Raw genomic sequence first — 14,123 nt, forward strand, 5'->3', positions numbered from 1 at the left:
ACAAAAACGTTAGACGATACAATGACAAATTTTTGTTATGCAGGTTGAATACATATTTAAATTCATTTAACAGGATGCGTGGGCTATTGATGTGATCGAAAATATCTGGTTTAAAATTTATTATTGATAACTAAAATTTTGATACAGCGACGTGCGACAATTTCTGGAGTGCTTTAAATGTTTAGAAGGTACAGAATTAACAAAATCATTTATTATATAGATCGCCAAGTCTCCGGGTCATGGCGGTTTTGAATTATCCGTCAGATCGATGGAAAGTTAAAAGTCAAACTACATTTTTGTACATGATTAACCTTACTAGAATAAATTATCAAAAAGTTTAAATTCTGATAGATTGAGACTATTTTAATATAAATATAAATATTAGTAAGACATACATGTAAGAAAAGTGTAGCTTCACAGTCATTACACTTAGTGAGTTCTGCAATGTTACTTGACAGACACAAGACTAACAAAACAACTTCGCAACATGACCAAGAACAGAAGTTGGTCATAAAAATATTGGAATGAATACTGATAGTTCTATTAGTACTATTACTTCACATTTTACAGAATTCTTCTGAGACGCGCTAAATAAAGAAGACATTTAAATTATTGTTACAAATTTGAGAAGCTAATATTGAAACTGGCCATTGCAACAAATTTTGAATGTAATAAATTTATGTAATCATTTTATAATTTAAATTTGATTTTAGAAGATTGTCATGAACAGCTTTCTATTAAGTAATTATTTTACTTAATATTCTTAAGCGCGGCATTTAATTACCGTATTCTCTTTTACTTATTCTTAATTTTTTGCGCGTCTTTACAAGTGAGAAAAGTAGAAGTATAATAAACTATTATAACTTAAATTTGTCACGATGTTTCACGTACTTCTTGAAGTTACTCTACCACTAACGATCATAAATAAAAATAACGTATAAAGTCAGCCGAGCACATAACTAAGACATGGTAGTGTAACATACATGGAGAACATTCCCTAGTCACAGATTAAATAAAAATTGTAAGAAGTTTTTAAGTCTCCAAGAAGTTCACTTATTTAGAGATGTGATCAAAAGTTGAAATAAATCAACTAGAGTAGTTTGAACCTCTGCCCATATCAAATCGTTTGTGTGATCCAGAGAACATGTTTTCCCTTCCTCGGCTACTGTATCCCCAACGATCTAAAAATATACAGAAAAATATTTATTACTTTATTATGATCACTTAATATAAAGTATTTAACTTTTTTGCTCAATTAAAATACTTACTTCGGCCACCGTAATTTCCACTTCTATCTGCAAGTTCGGACAACTTGGGATTTACTACCTGATTAGCCTCTTTAAGTACATTAATTAGGTCTTTAGCCTGCCGACTGTTTTGTGGTGTAAAGAATGCATAACTTGTCCCCGTACAATTTGATCGGCCGGTTCTACCAATTCTGTGGATGTAGTCTTCAGATGATGACGGATAATCGAAGTTGATCACGTACTTTACATCATCGACATCTAAAGAATTTATTTGATTATAAAAAATACTACTAGAATATTATATTTTTAGAAGTATTAGTTATGTTCGTTATTTTAAAAGTATATGAATTTGTTTAGAAAATGTTCATATTGTTATGTTCTTTTTATCATGACGTTAATCGCATTAAGATAGTAATGTACTATTCAATTTAAAGAAAAAATTTTATTTTTACAGTTTACCCTTCTTTTCAAATCATATGTATGCAGCTAAGCCTATAATCATACACTAACCATTCATATATATATATATGTGTACAAAATAATCCATAGCTCTAGAAAGTACTAACAGACGATGAAAATCAAAATTTACCATTTTGTCCCGTTATAATTATATGTATTAATTTTTTATAATAAATTAAGTAATATCAGTAACAACAGAAAATGACTAGTTTCACGAATGCAAAAATATACTGTATGTTACTGTACTGAATATGTTAAACAGATTAACATATTAACTGATAAAAAGAAACTGTTACCAAGAATGTAACCTTCAGCAAAGTTTTTATCAGTTAATGTACTAATAGTGTTCATATTTTAAGATAATAAATTAAGATAATATAAAACTTGTTACCCCCCGAAGTTCTGATTTATATGACATAGATTATACCTATGTCATATAAACTAGTTTTAATAATTAAATTGTTTCAACAATCATTTTAAATTGTTTGACACCTTGATTTTCAAATATGAAAGGTTCATATAGAATATTTTCAAAAAGTTTGCATCAACTTTGGAGTCAAGTTAAATGCATATGAATGTAAGTTAGCTGCATAGTAATAAATACAAACCCTGTTACCGCTGAACATTGCATTCCATGTGGACTGCATACAGAGCACCCCAGGGGCGCTATTCTTGAATGCAAGTACACATCGCAATGTTGTGTCCTAAGCATCACCAGCGAGTAGCGATAGTAGCAAAATCAATAGATTGTTGTCTCTGACACCGGCTGAGCATTGGCTATGAAGTGTGACAGTTGTACCAAAATGCAAACCACGGTTAAGCCCGTGATAAGTCTCACACCCAACCAGCGCGATAACGGCACCACCCGCGCACCACTTTACTACTTGCGTGGTACACAGGCTGAACACAGAGGCACATTAAGTACAATATTATGTGCAAAACACAATTGCGCATGTACAGTGAGTGAGCCATGTTTTCTTATCGAACGATCGTTTTCATCGCACACTCAACACAATTTGTGCACCATGTGCCTCTGAAACAAAGGACAACCAGACTGATTAACATAAATTATAAGATGCCCACACTTACTCCTAGTTTCCTGTATTCCAATATTTGCTCTCAATTCTTTAACACAAGCGCATGATTTTAAACATTGTTCCTTTTCGTTTGAATTAAGAAATAGATTGCATTAGTAAATTATTTGTAACGCTGGTAAAATAGTAAACGGAATAAAAAAAATTTCGGTACTTTCTACAGATATATAAAATTCCTAATATTCGATAATAGAATAAAGATATCAATTACAAAATTTTATATGAAAAAATTATTTCCCTCTTCAATCGCGAAGTAAATAAAATATTAATCTATTTCAAAAATTGTAACCCTTTATCTACGACCTATATACCTCCTTATTATATAGAGCACTATAGTTATGAACGAATATTTTCAAATCCTATGGTATTATAAGAACTTAATGTACTACAAAAATGCCTAGACTGTGAGAACATAAAGATCCAGAAAAAAATTTTATATTTAAATATACATATGAGACTTTAAGTGATACAAATAAATAAAAACATACGAATATACCAGCTAACTAATGCCGTCTATTCAAACCTTTAAGCTTATGTAAAGTTTGAGAATTTGTATTAGAAACATTTCGGTGGAATGTTAATTTTTTTGTATCACTTGGTATACAGCCTATTCATTCATCACCAAATTCTACAGAGTAATACATACTCCTCCAAGAAGAAATATTTATACTTCGTTTTCTGCAACTTGGAAAACTATTTTTGAAATTAGTAAGTTTATATTTATGCTAAATATTGTGAGGCATCACCTTCATATAACCAGTCTGTGCTACATCGCCACTTTACCCCTATCCCTTTCTAAACAAGTACAGATTTTCGCAAATGCAGTTTATCTATCTAAGCATCAATGCATTCTTGAAAGTCTCACATCTTTAATTAAACTTAAAAGATTTATTAATATTTACCCAATCCACGAGCAGCAACGTCCGTTGCTACGAGAATTGAACCTCTGTTGTTCCTAAATTCTAAAATTTAATTACATAACGTATAGATTAATAGAAGAGAAGATATTGTGAAGTATCTTAAATATTGAGAAAAAAAATGCTACTGCACCCAATACATACCTCTAAGGACGTGATCTCGTTCTTGTTGTGATTTGTCACCATGCATACACACTGCGGGCCATCCATAACGACGAATATTTCTTGTGATATTCTCCACTTTCTTCTTAGTTTCTACAAAAATTATAGTTTTTCCACCATCGTCATTGACATTGCCAATTTCTTGAAGAAGCGAGCCCAACCTAAAAGTAAAATAAAAAAAGTTTTCACTCAAAAGTGTATTAAACAAAAAAAATCTTTTATACAGCAATAAAAATCAGTTCTTCTTAAAGGGTTATGGTATGTAGAATCATATAAGATCATTTACTAGTATCATCAGAAAAAATATTATATATTAGAAGTTTAGAAAATTGATATAATGGAAAGTAAAAATGATGTTACATACTTCGTTTCTTTTTCATGTTCCTGACAAACATCCACAATTTGAAGAATATTATGATTGGCTGCCAGCGTTAATGATCCTATATTCAATTGTGTATAATTTGTAAGATACTCTTCTGCCAGGTTTCTAACTTCCTTTGGCCAAGTTGCTGACCACATAAGAACTTGTCTGTCTGGTCTAATTTGTTCAATAATTTTTCGAATTTGTGGTTCAAAACCCATGTCCAACATCCTATCAGCTTCATCTAATACTAAGTAGGTACATCTGCGTAAATTCGTTGTACCACGTTCCAAGAAGTCGATCAGTCGTCCAGGAGTTGCAATACAAATTTCAACTCCCCGTTCTAAATCGCGTGCTTGACTTCCCTTTGGTGCACCACCAAAAATGCAGGTGTTCCTTACGTAGGACAAAGAACCAAAATCGTTAGCCACACTTTGAATTTGTTGCGCTAATTCTCTGGTCGGTGCTAATATAAGAGCAATTGGGCCATCACCACGATTTAATGGCTGCTGACTATTGATGTGCACTATTGCGGGTAAAATATATCCTAATGTCTTTCCAGACCCGGTTTGCGCTATTCCAACCATATTTTGACCAGACATTGCAATTGGCCATCCCTGTGCTTGTATAGCAGTTGGTTCATTGAACCCTTGTTTTCTAATCCCTTGCATTACATAGTCAGGAAAATTTCCCTCTTCAAAATGTTGAATAGGATTAGGGACCTTGTCTCCCTTTAAAGTAATTTGGTTTTCTTGTCTAAATACATCCACGTCTCGTGGATGACGTCCTTGTACATTAGGATGAGGTACATAAAAATCTTTCTTGAAAGGCTTTAGATTTTCGAAGCTCCAGTTTGGTTTCCTTAAATTAGTACCAGCGCTACTCTTAGAGTTTTGGTTGTTACGATTTCCAAAACGTCCATTAGTGGTGCTGTTGGTTCCCCCATATCCTCGTCTGGGAACTTTATTACCACCTCGGTAATTCCCATTACTATAACCGTTAGACATAGCGCCGTACGTCCTACAAAAAAGAAAAAACCATAGCATTAACATTAAAAGTTCTTTTACTATAAAATATTTGGGGACTGTAGATAGGTATTTATGTAGTGAACATTGAGAAACGGCTCCAGACAGAAATGTGTGGATTCCGAAGGCATGTTCACGTTTGTTTTCCCTCCCACAAGCATTCATGCTCCATTGATATACGTCATGGAGGCATGCCAAAATGAGAGGTTCATAACCCTAGTATTGAATCATAAATAGTCGTAAATTAAAATTACCAGCATTTAGTATTAGGAACTACAAAATTATATTTCCAATTAATAAGATTTTTATAATAAAAATATGACCAGAAAATGTTTCTAATTGGATTTTAATGTTAAGCTGTATAAAATATTTTCCTGCATCAAATAATAAATTTGTTTGTCTTTAAATATCATAATATAGAACATCTGAATGAGATTCATTTTTCCAAAATGAATAACCCCGTGTTAATAAACAAATAATGAAAATAATAAATTATAAAAAAGAAAACTTTCTTAAATGTCGTAAATGTTAACTAGAATTGCAATCTATGAAAATAACATAGTATGGTTCCATTTTTATTAAAACAACCTCGGTAATTTATTACAGAAAATTTACTATACTTTACTGCTACAAATATAATAATAAAAAGAAACTGTAATTCTGCATTTGTAGATAGTTTATTCAATACTAAGTGTATGATTGGATTCAAAACTTATTCTTTTTATCAAAATTCGCAAGGCGTGTACTATATAACCTTTTCGGTGCAATCACAGAATGTGCTAGACAGTGCCGAAATATTTAATATGGCCGCTGAGAATCTATATATGCATACATATATACGTTGATTAATTTATCTAGTTTTCTATGATAACATTCGAACCAAATATATATTTCAATTTGAACAATTTCCTGTGTATAACATTATCAATCTATTACATAACTTTCATTAAAAATAGTAATGATTATTGAACAAAATTCATTGTGTAGAAGTATTGATCGTATGTCGGCCATTGAATAACATGGCGTAATTAACCACGCCTTCCCGAAAAGGTTAAAATTTTACTAAAACTTGAGATTTTAAATATATGAAATATAATGATTATTCATTTTTATACAAACCTAAGTCTTAAAGCGCCCAAAGACCCAATTACTTGTCGCAACCTTTAAGTGATAATCACTTCAATGAAACTCAAATAAAAAACTGTATTAACTATTTTTATAGTCGTATCGCTTATTATATACAAACACAATTTATTTCAATGATTCCGATTTGTCAATTGATTTATAACTTATTAATAGAGAGATTTATCATAGAGAAATAATAAATCTGAAGCACGTTAATGTTATATAATACTAATGTTTTTTTAATTTCTATACCGCAGAAAGAACGTTTAGAAGTGACGCATTGCAGATATTTGTAAAATGGCCGACCGAGAATAATTTTCTTAACAAACAGGAATGCAATTGTGCACTAATGAATTTTGAAATTTACAACATTATATAAACTTTTTAAAAGTTTTGAAATTTAGATTTTACTTACATATTTGATGTTTGCAATAACCTTTCAATCCCCGATTAATTTGATGTTCAATGAAATTTCTTCTACTCGATCAAGTGATGTAGATTTCTAAAATTAAATTTTGAATTACTTTATATCAGAAGGAATAGTTGAAAGAAAAATGATAATTAACAGTAATCCGATTATGAATAGAACCAATTATTGATCGAAGTAAAATGAAAACTAGATAACAGACGAACGTCTTACCTTCACCGCTTCCAGAGACAGAAAGAACGATTTACCATGAAGCCGGATGTGAGGTAAAATTGGTCATACCAAAAGTGGGGATGTGCAGATTTCTATTTACGTTCTCTGCGCAGCTTCTGTATTGATTTTGTCTAGTATGCACATAATAATATTGTGTATGAACATTACACAATTGTATTACACGTATTATTCATTTAATTTATATTAATCTATGCATTTTCTATAATATAATTTCTATGTGTATTAAAAACATTTATTATTTTCTGTATACATATTGCACTGGATATGTACCGTACATCTACATGTACATATGTATGTATAGTTGGATACATTAGTACATTAAGAATAATCCACAATAAACTACACAATACATATGTATGTATATGTACATATAACGTTATGTATTAATTTTTATTCAATAATTGCTATTTACAGTTATAAAATTATTAACTTAAATTGCATAAGTTGCTTAAAAAATTATGAAATTCACGTATATATTCCAGTATTTTTAACAGAAATTCGAGTAGTTGAAATCAGTTAAAATCAGTTAAATAAAAAGACTATTCTATGTATCCTATGAAAGATCACATAGTGATATATGTACATATCCAGGATTACTTTCAACAAAATATTTATATTTTTATCTTCTATAGTAATTGGTATTATAAAACTCACATTTTAGTTACTATCCATATTTTTGTTTCATTTTTATTCCATTTGTTGAAATTAAAAACACGTTTTTTATATCACCTAATTTGAAGAAGATAGAATGTAATATTTAAGTAGTTGCTCTACGCTTAAATATTATGCGATATAATTGTAAATATGCAATGACTATATGACAATTGTATTATAACCATTCAAATGAAATTTCATATTTTCCGCAATTCGGACATATTGAATAAATAGTTCATACTTTAAATACTTGTAACGCTAGTATACAGAACAATTACGTATGAAGAGTCGTATATCTGCGTGTTACAATTTTGTGACACATATCCAATCACAGAGTCCGTCGTCCGTCAGAGAGTTCGCGAGACTCCATCGCTATCTTGTGGATGCAGTTGTTTGTGGAGTGCGTGCGTTTGATGGGTTACCTTTTATGGTGATTCGAGTAACAAGAAAACATTGGTTAAGCTTGTGATGCCTTAATAGCAGATTGAAAGAGAACCCTTAAAAAAAAGTAAGCTCATCAATTTTTATACCTAGTTATATTTTTTATTATTCTTTGTTCTTTTAACATGTTCCTCTCCGTTTGCAAAGTGATAGCACTTTGTAAATATAAAGATGACGGCATCATTGTGAATGAATGATTGACCTGTCTTATGCTGTGGATAATTACATCTTACAGCTATTGTATGTACCTTCTAGGCACCTAACAAATTTGTTAAATGGACACGAATATAAAATTGTTATTTCTCCAATAATTAACAAGATATTTCCCACGTTAAAATTAAAGCATAAGAGATCTCGTACTGCCGCACCTCAATTGCATTTTATTTTTCAGCTTGAAAAATAATTAAATTATTCTTCTCTTTTACATTTTTTTACTTTCTACTTAAGTGTTTCCCTTTTCTTTGAGTCTTTACATATACTGCATAGAGGAATTTAATAGAAAAAATAAAATAATTTTTATCGATTTAAATAATTTTTTCTATTTTAATATCAAAATTAATATATTATAGTTTCGTATAGAATTATAATTTATTGTTTATAGATGGTGATGAATTGGCTCATTTATTTATTAGTAGTAATCTTTCTTCTAATGTTATATTTATAAATGAAGGTACCTTTTTGCCCTAATTTTAAATATTCAATTTTCTACATTATTTTGTATTATTTTTTATTAAACCATTTTTAAATGCTCTTAATATCTCTTTGCCATAGAGATAAAAATAGCTTCTGAGAATGTGTATTATAAGAATTCAATGAGTCAACAATTGTAGGTATATTACCTCATGCCCATTTCTACACTTCCTCAATTCCTATAATGTTCATACAAAGTCTTGTATTCTGTAAACATAAAGTATTTTACTTCTGCCATTAAAAGGAAATTAATTTCCTGACTTAATCTTTTTATTAATGAATTGTTTAAAATTGTTTGAAATAACAATTATAATATTCAGTTTTTCATGTATGTACGTATGTTCAGAATGCTTGGCAGCTTAGGATGGGTTATAACACTAGCGATAGTCATATCGTTAGCAAAGGCAAATTATCCACCTCCAGAAAGATTGACAGGAATGAATCCATGCATTAGTAAGCAAACATGTCACGAATGTATTCAAACACCACATTGTGCTTGGTGTGCTGCACCAGTAAGTTTTATGATCTGTCATATAAATTTATATAAATATTTATAAAAATATTAACTAATTGTATTTCATATTTATTTTATTCTATCTTCTAGAAATTCTCTGAAAAACGGTGCTTTCTACCAAATATAAATACCAAAATATTTGCAACATGTCCGGCAGAACATACTTGGAACCCGGATAATGTTTTTAGTATGACAAGACATCGAAATTTAACAAAAGGTGGCTATACCATTGGTGGTGCCAGTAGTTATGAGTACTCATACTCAAATTCTAGCTCATTTAGCTCTAGCTCTCAATCAAGTAAAGAAAGCAGTAGTAGCAGCAGTAGCAAGAGACAAGAAGCTGTGCAAATCTGGCCCCAAGAAGTTAATTTAAAACTTAGAATAAGTATGTTATTATAACTTTTACATAATTTAAAAATATTTTAAGGGAAGGTTATTTATTTTTAATAACACTGATACTTTCAGATGAAGCATATAGAATGAATTTTGCTTATTCACAAGCTGAAGATTATCCTGTTGATCTGTACTATCTTATGGATCTAAGTAAATCTATGGAAGATGATAAAAAGAAATTGTCAGATTTAGGCCAACTCTTAGTAGAAAGTATGAGCAAAATTACAAGTAATTTCAGATTAGGCTTTGGCAGTTTTGTTGATAAAGTTGTAATGCCTTATGTTAATACAATGCCAAAGTCGTAAGTATCTAAGTGTTATAATTTTGCAATTGTTGACTAGATTCTAATAATATTTTATATTAGATTCCAATAATATTTTGTAACAACAAATTTATGATCCTTTTTGTACTTCAGGTTAATAGAACCATGCGATGGATGTGCAGCACCATATGGCTACAAAAATATTATGACTTTGTCTCAAGATACTAGTCATTTTGCAGTAAGTATATAAAGAATTAAATTGTGTATATTTATTTACAATATACACATGTTTACTTGTTTTATTTATACAGAGCTTAGTACGCAATGCATCAGTGTCTGGAAACTTAGATGCACCAGAAGGAGGATTTGATGCCATTATGCAAGCTATTGTTTGTAGAAGACAAATTGGTTGGCGCGAGAAAGCTCGTAGACTTCTGGTATTTTCTACAGATGCTGGTTTTCATTATGCAGGAGATGGAAAGTTGGGTGGAATTATAAAGCCAAATGATGGCGACTGTCACTTAGATATTACTGGACTTTACACGCATTCTTCTTTACAAGACTATCCAAGCATTTCTCAAATCAACTTAAAAGTTAAACAAAACGCTATTAATATTATATGGGCTGTTACTGTAGAACAATTTGATGTATATAAAAAACTAACTGAACATGTAGAAGGATCTTTTGCTGGTAAATTGTCGGAGGATTCGAGCAACGTTGTAGAATTAATTCGAGAGCAATATGATGCAATTTCAAGTTCTGTAGAAATGAAAGATACGGCCAGCAGTGCTGTAAAGGTAAAATACTTTTCGAGATGTTTGGGTCCAGGACCACTTATTCAGACGTCGAAATGTGATGGACTGAAAGTTGGCACACAGGTTGAATTTATAGCAGAAATTGAAGTTACAAGTTGTCCAGAGAATAGATCAGAATGGAGACAGAAATTTGACATTTATCCAGTAAGTATATGTATAAAGCTGTAATGTACATGTTATTGTAACTGCCTGTGTGACTCGAAAGGAAAGCTAGACTATTTCTTAAAGGATTATTTCTCTCGGTTTAGGTTGGTATTAATGAAACTCTTACGGTAAATTTAGAAATGTTATGTGATTGCGAATGCGAACGTGAAGGCGTCATGTATGAGCCACAGTCATCAGAATGCAATGGTGTAGGAACTTTAAAATGTGGCGTCTGTGAGTGTTATGACGGATTTTTTGGAAAACGTTGTGAGTGCAGTTCTCACCACGAGATGACAGGACTTGATAAACACTTCCAATCTTGTAGACCTGATAATACATCCCTAGTAGATTGTTCAGGAAGAGGAACCTGCGCCTGTGGCCAATGTGAATGTGAGGAAAGAGAAAATCCCGAAGAAGTAAATATACATACAAATTCTATGCAGTTTGAATTTTTTAAATGAATCTTTTAATCTGATGTTACTATTACTTTTAGATAATATCGGGTTATTTCTGTGAATGTGATAACTTTTCATGCGATCGAGATCAGGGTTTCTTGTGCTCAAACCATGGAACTTGTGAATGCGGACAATGTGCCTGCAACGCTGGCTGGACTGGACCCTCCTGCAATTGCAGATCTTCTAATGATACTTGTATTGCACCTGGCACTACAAACGGAATATTGTGTTCAGGCCATGTAAGAATCCAAATATTGTAAATCATTTTTATTAACATAAATCAGACAGTTATATTAGTCTTATTTTATTGTATAGGGTGATTGTGTTTGTGGCGAATGTATATGTTATGAGGAAGGAAATATGCGATACTCTGGAAAACACTGTAACAAATGTCCAACTTGTCCAAGTCGTTGTGAAGAGTTGAAAAACTGTGTTTTATGTCAAATGTATGGCACTGGAAACTACAGTGACAAAGAAGAATGCGCTAAAAACTGTAAGGAGTTCGTTCCCGAACCAGTTGATACAGTTATAGCGGACGAGAATGAAGACGCATGCTTTGGAATAGATGAGGATGATTGTAAATATAATTTCGTCTACTACTATAACGAAACAAATTGTTTAGTAGTACGAGCACAAAAAGAAAGGGAATGTCCACCGCAAGTTTATATGCTAGGGATAGTACTAGGTGTGATAGCAGCAATTGTTTTAATTGGACTTGCTCTGTTACTGTTGTGGAAGTTATTAACTACTATGCACGATAAAAGAGAATTTGCAAAGTTCGAAAAAGAAAGGATGATGGCCAAATGGGATACGGTAAATACTTTGAATATTTTCGTAAATTTTAATACACCATAATGAACTGAAAATTATTTTATCATAAATTTTTCTTCCACAGGCGGAAAATCCAATTTATAAACAAGCCACATCAACGTTTAAAAATCCAACGTACGCTGGAAAATCGTACTAGAAAATCTTAATAGAACATGCAAAATCATTACATTACAGGAAATTCTGTTTTTTATACAAATTTTAAAGTGGTTAATATTTAAACTGTGAACAATGATCTTATCATGCAGAGAAGCAAGCTTTAGCAGTAAAATTAGACTAATTTTTAACATTGTAACTCGTAAGTATTTAATGGAAACTAATGTAGTATGATATTTCATCAAATTATTCATTAAGTATGATATTATGATACTGCCATATAACTTAGACTGCTATGTATGAGTGTGCATGTATGTGAGTAAGTGTAATTTATGTGCAAAGAAGATTTCTATACAATGGAATGTTGTAACGAAGAATCTCCGCACGAACTATACGGTAACATAACGATCTTAAAATTTACAGTTCATCTTACTGTGCATTTTATATACAAGTGCCTTTTGTCTCGTGACGCAAAAGTGGATATCATTTTTATATCTCCTCTTTTAGTCTGAAAATAATGAATATTGTTAATTATTTTAAGGGGTTCGTTCATGCTCTTTGAATTATTGCACAGAGCACAATGAACTCATGTTTTAAATAACATTCAAGATTTCTCATAGCTTAATATATTTCAAGTGAACTATGCAAATAAGGCACAATGAATATGTGATATTCCAAGATTGAAAACATTGTTTACAGATGTATTTTAAGAAACTATGATCGTTTCCTTCTTACGTCTTCCTTGTTCTCACACATGTTTTTAAATTTTATAGCGAATGGTATGAACATATTTGTAGAAAACTGTATAAATGTATAAAATAACAAAAAGCATAGTAATAAGCATAAATCATATTACTGTTAAGAATTACGTATGCTACGGACTTTTCATTAGATGTATAAAATACTATGTAGATGTATGACTGCAAAATTTTGTTGCCTACCTTCTGTCATCTAAAAATGGATATAAAATTAACGTAACTTTCTAAAGCGACTTAAATTAGTATACAGTATGTACTCAAAAATTAACACCATACTTTAACAATGTATTTATAAATCAGTCTTAATTATACTAGCAAGATCTGATTCATAACTTTTACACGATGTTGTTATTTAAATATTTAAAGAATACATAAAAAGAAATCAAAATTCAATCAACTAAATAATACAGATTTTTCTATAACTCAATAATAACGACCATAGTTACGATATCAGCTTATCTTACAACTTAATGGTAAGATAACATGACACATGTAGTACTGTATTATCATCTGTGACAATACATGTATTTTTGCGCGCGCATTTATATGTTGACATTGTAGCCTTGTTTTCACAAATAAACTACTTCTATATGAGTGTTCTTTATAAATTAAACTAACTAGAACGACTATTATACGCACGTATAATGAATAAAATAAATATTAATGAATACATCAATACAATTTTTCATTTAACAAAATGTTAGGACGTGTATTTTATTTCATTATCACGTGAACCAAATTTATTAAAATTCTAAATAGAATTACAGCATAGTTAATATCGAGTTATAGAATGTTTGCCTACAAGTTGACTTTGTATGCGGTTTCATTTATTTAGAAATCTGTTTATCGATGTAGAAGATATATGTAGACACGATTTGCGCGTAAAATTGGCTGCATGATTAGAACGTAGTACAATGACGTGTCAGAGTTGCAATTTTACGATAAACAGAGCGATTTTGCACGACAAGAAAACTTTCAACTCATACGGTATTCGATGCAAACTTATCAGTGCCGCAAATTTA

At 30.9% G+C, this 14,123-nt stretch overlaps 2 protein-coding genes across 6 annotated transcripts; one reads left to right on the forward strand and one right to left on the reverse strand.

The window, feature by feature from the left end:
- Positions 1-104: 104 nt before the first annotated feature.
- On the reverse strand, positions 105-7,150 carry LOC117225516 (ATP-dependent RNA helicase p62). 4 transcript variants are annotated; one of them, XM_033479151.2, is made up of 8 exons: positions 7,031-7,142; positions 6,806-6,892; positions 6,385-6,426; positions 4,244-5,260; positions 3,862-4,040; positions 3,703-3,762; positions 1,269-1,505; positions 105-1,181 (listed from the first exon to the last, which is right to left on the reverse strand). In XM_033479151.2, coding segments are annotated over exons 2-8 (1,632 nt in total). In that variant the 5' UTR covers positions 6,808-6,892; positions 7,031-7,142; the 3' UTR covers positions 105-1,086. The 4 variants fall into 4 exon arrangements, 3 of the variants coding, with proteins under 3 accessions (XP_033335042.1, XP_033335044.1, XP_033335043.1); XM_033479153.2 differs by having other exon boundaries at positions 6,385-6,442; positions 7,031-7,141; XR_013032767.1 differs by lacking the exon at positions 105-1,181 and adding an exon at positions 2,315-2,739 and having other exon boundaries at positions 1,330-1,505; positions 7,031-7,150.
- An 890-nt stretch (positions 7,151-8,040) lies between these two features.
- Positions 8,041-13,695, forward strand: mys (position-specific antigen beta subunit myospheroid). Of its 2 annotated transcripts, XM_033479149.2 has the most exons (10): positions 8,041-8,213; positions 9,183-9,348; positions 9,441-9,735; positions 9,816-10,044; positions 10,159-10,243; positions 10,317-10,964; positions 11,069-11,380; positions 11,458-11,658; positions 11,735-12,232; positions 12,315-13,695. In XM_033479149.2, exons 2-10 carry the CDS (start codon positions 9,184-9,186, stop codon positions 12,384-12,386), a joined length of 2,505 nt encoding a protein of 834 aa, XP_033335040.2. In that variant the 5' UTR covers positions 8,041-8,213; position 9,183; the 3' UTR covers positions 12,387-13,695. The 2 variants fall into 2 exon arrangements, with proteins under 2 accessions (XP_033335040.2, XP_076375300.1); XM_076519185.1 differs by lacking the exon at positions 8,041-8,213 and having other exon boundaries at positions 9,160-9,348.
- The last annotated feature ends 428 nt before the right edge of the window (positions 13,696-14,123 follow it).

Source organism: Megalopta genalis, chromosome 2 (genome assembly GCF_051020955.1).
Source record: "Megalopta genalis isolate 19385.01 chromosome 2, iyMegGena1_principal, whole genome shotgun sequence".
NCBI classification, from domain to species: Eukaryota; Metazoa; Arthropoda; class Insecta; order Hymenoptera; family Halictidae; genus Megalopta; species Megalopta genalis.

Coding starts and splice junctions, on each gene's coding strand:
- LOC117225516 (XM_033479151.2), bottom strand. Junction 3,763..3,861: donor ACGAGATCACGTCCTTAGAG/GTATGTATTGGG, acceptor ATTAAATTTTAG/AATTTAGGAACAACAGAGGT. Junction 1,182..1,268: donor TGGAAATTACGGTGGCCGAA/GTAAGTATTTTA, acceptor GTATATTTTTAG/ATCGTTGGGGATACAGTAGC.
- mys (XM_076519185.1), top strand. CDS start 9,163: ATGTATGTACGTATGTTCAGAATGCTTGGCAGCTTAGGATGGGTTATA. Junction 9,349..9,440: donor GTGCTTGGTGTGCTGCACCA/GTAAGTTTTATG, acceptor TCTATCTTCTAG/AAATTCTCTGAAAAACGGTG. Junction 10,045..10,158: donor GTTAATACAATGCCAAAGTC/GTAAGTATCTAA, acceptor TTTGTACTTCAG/GTTAATAGAACCATGCGATG.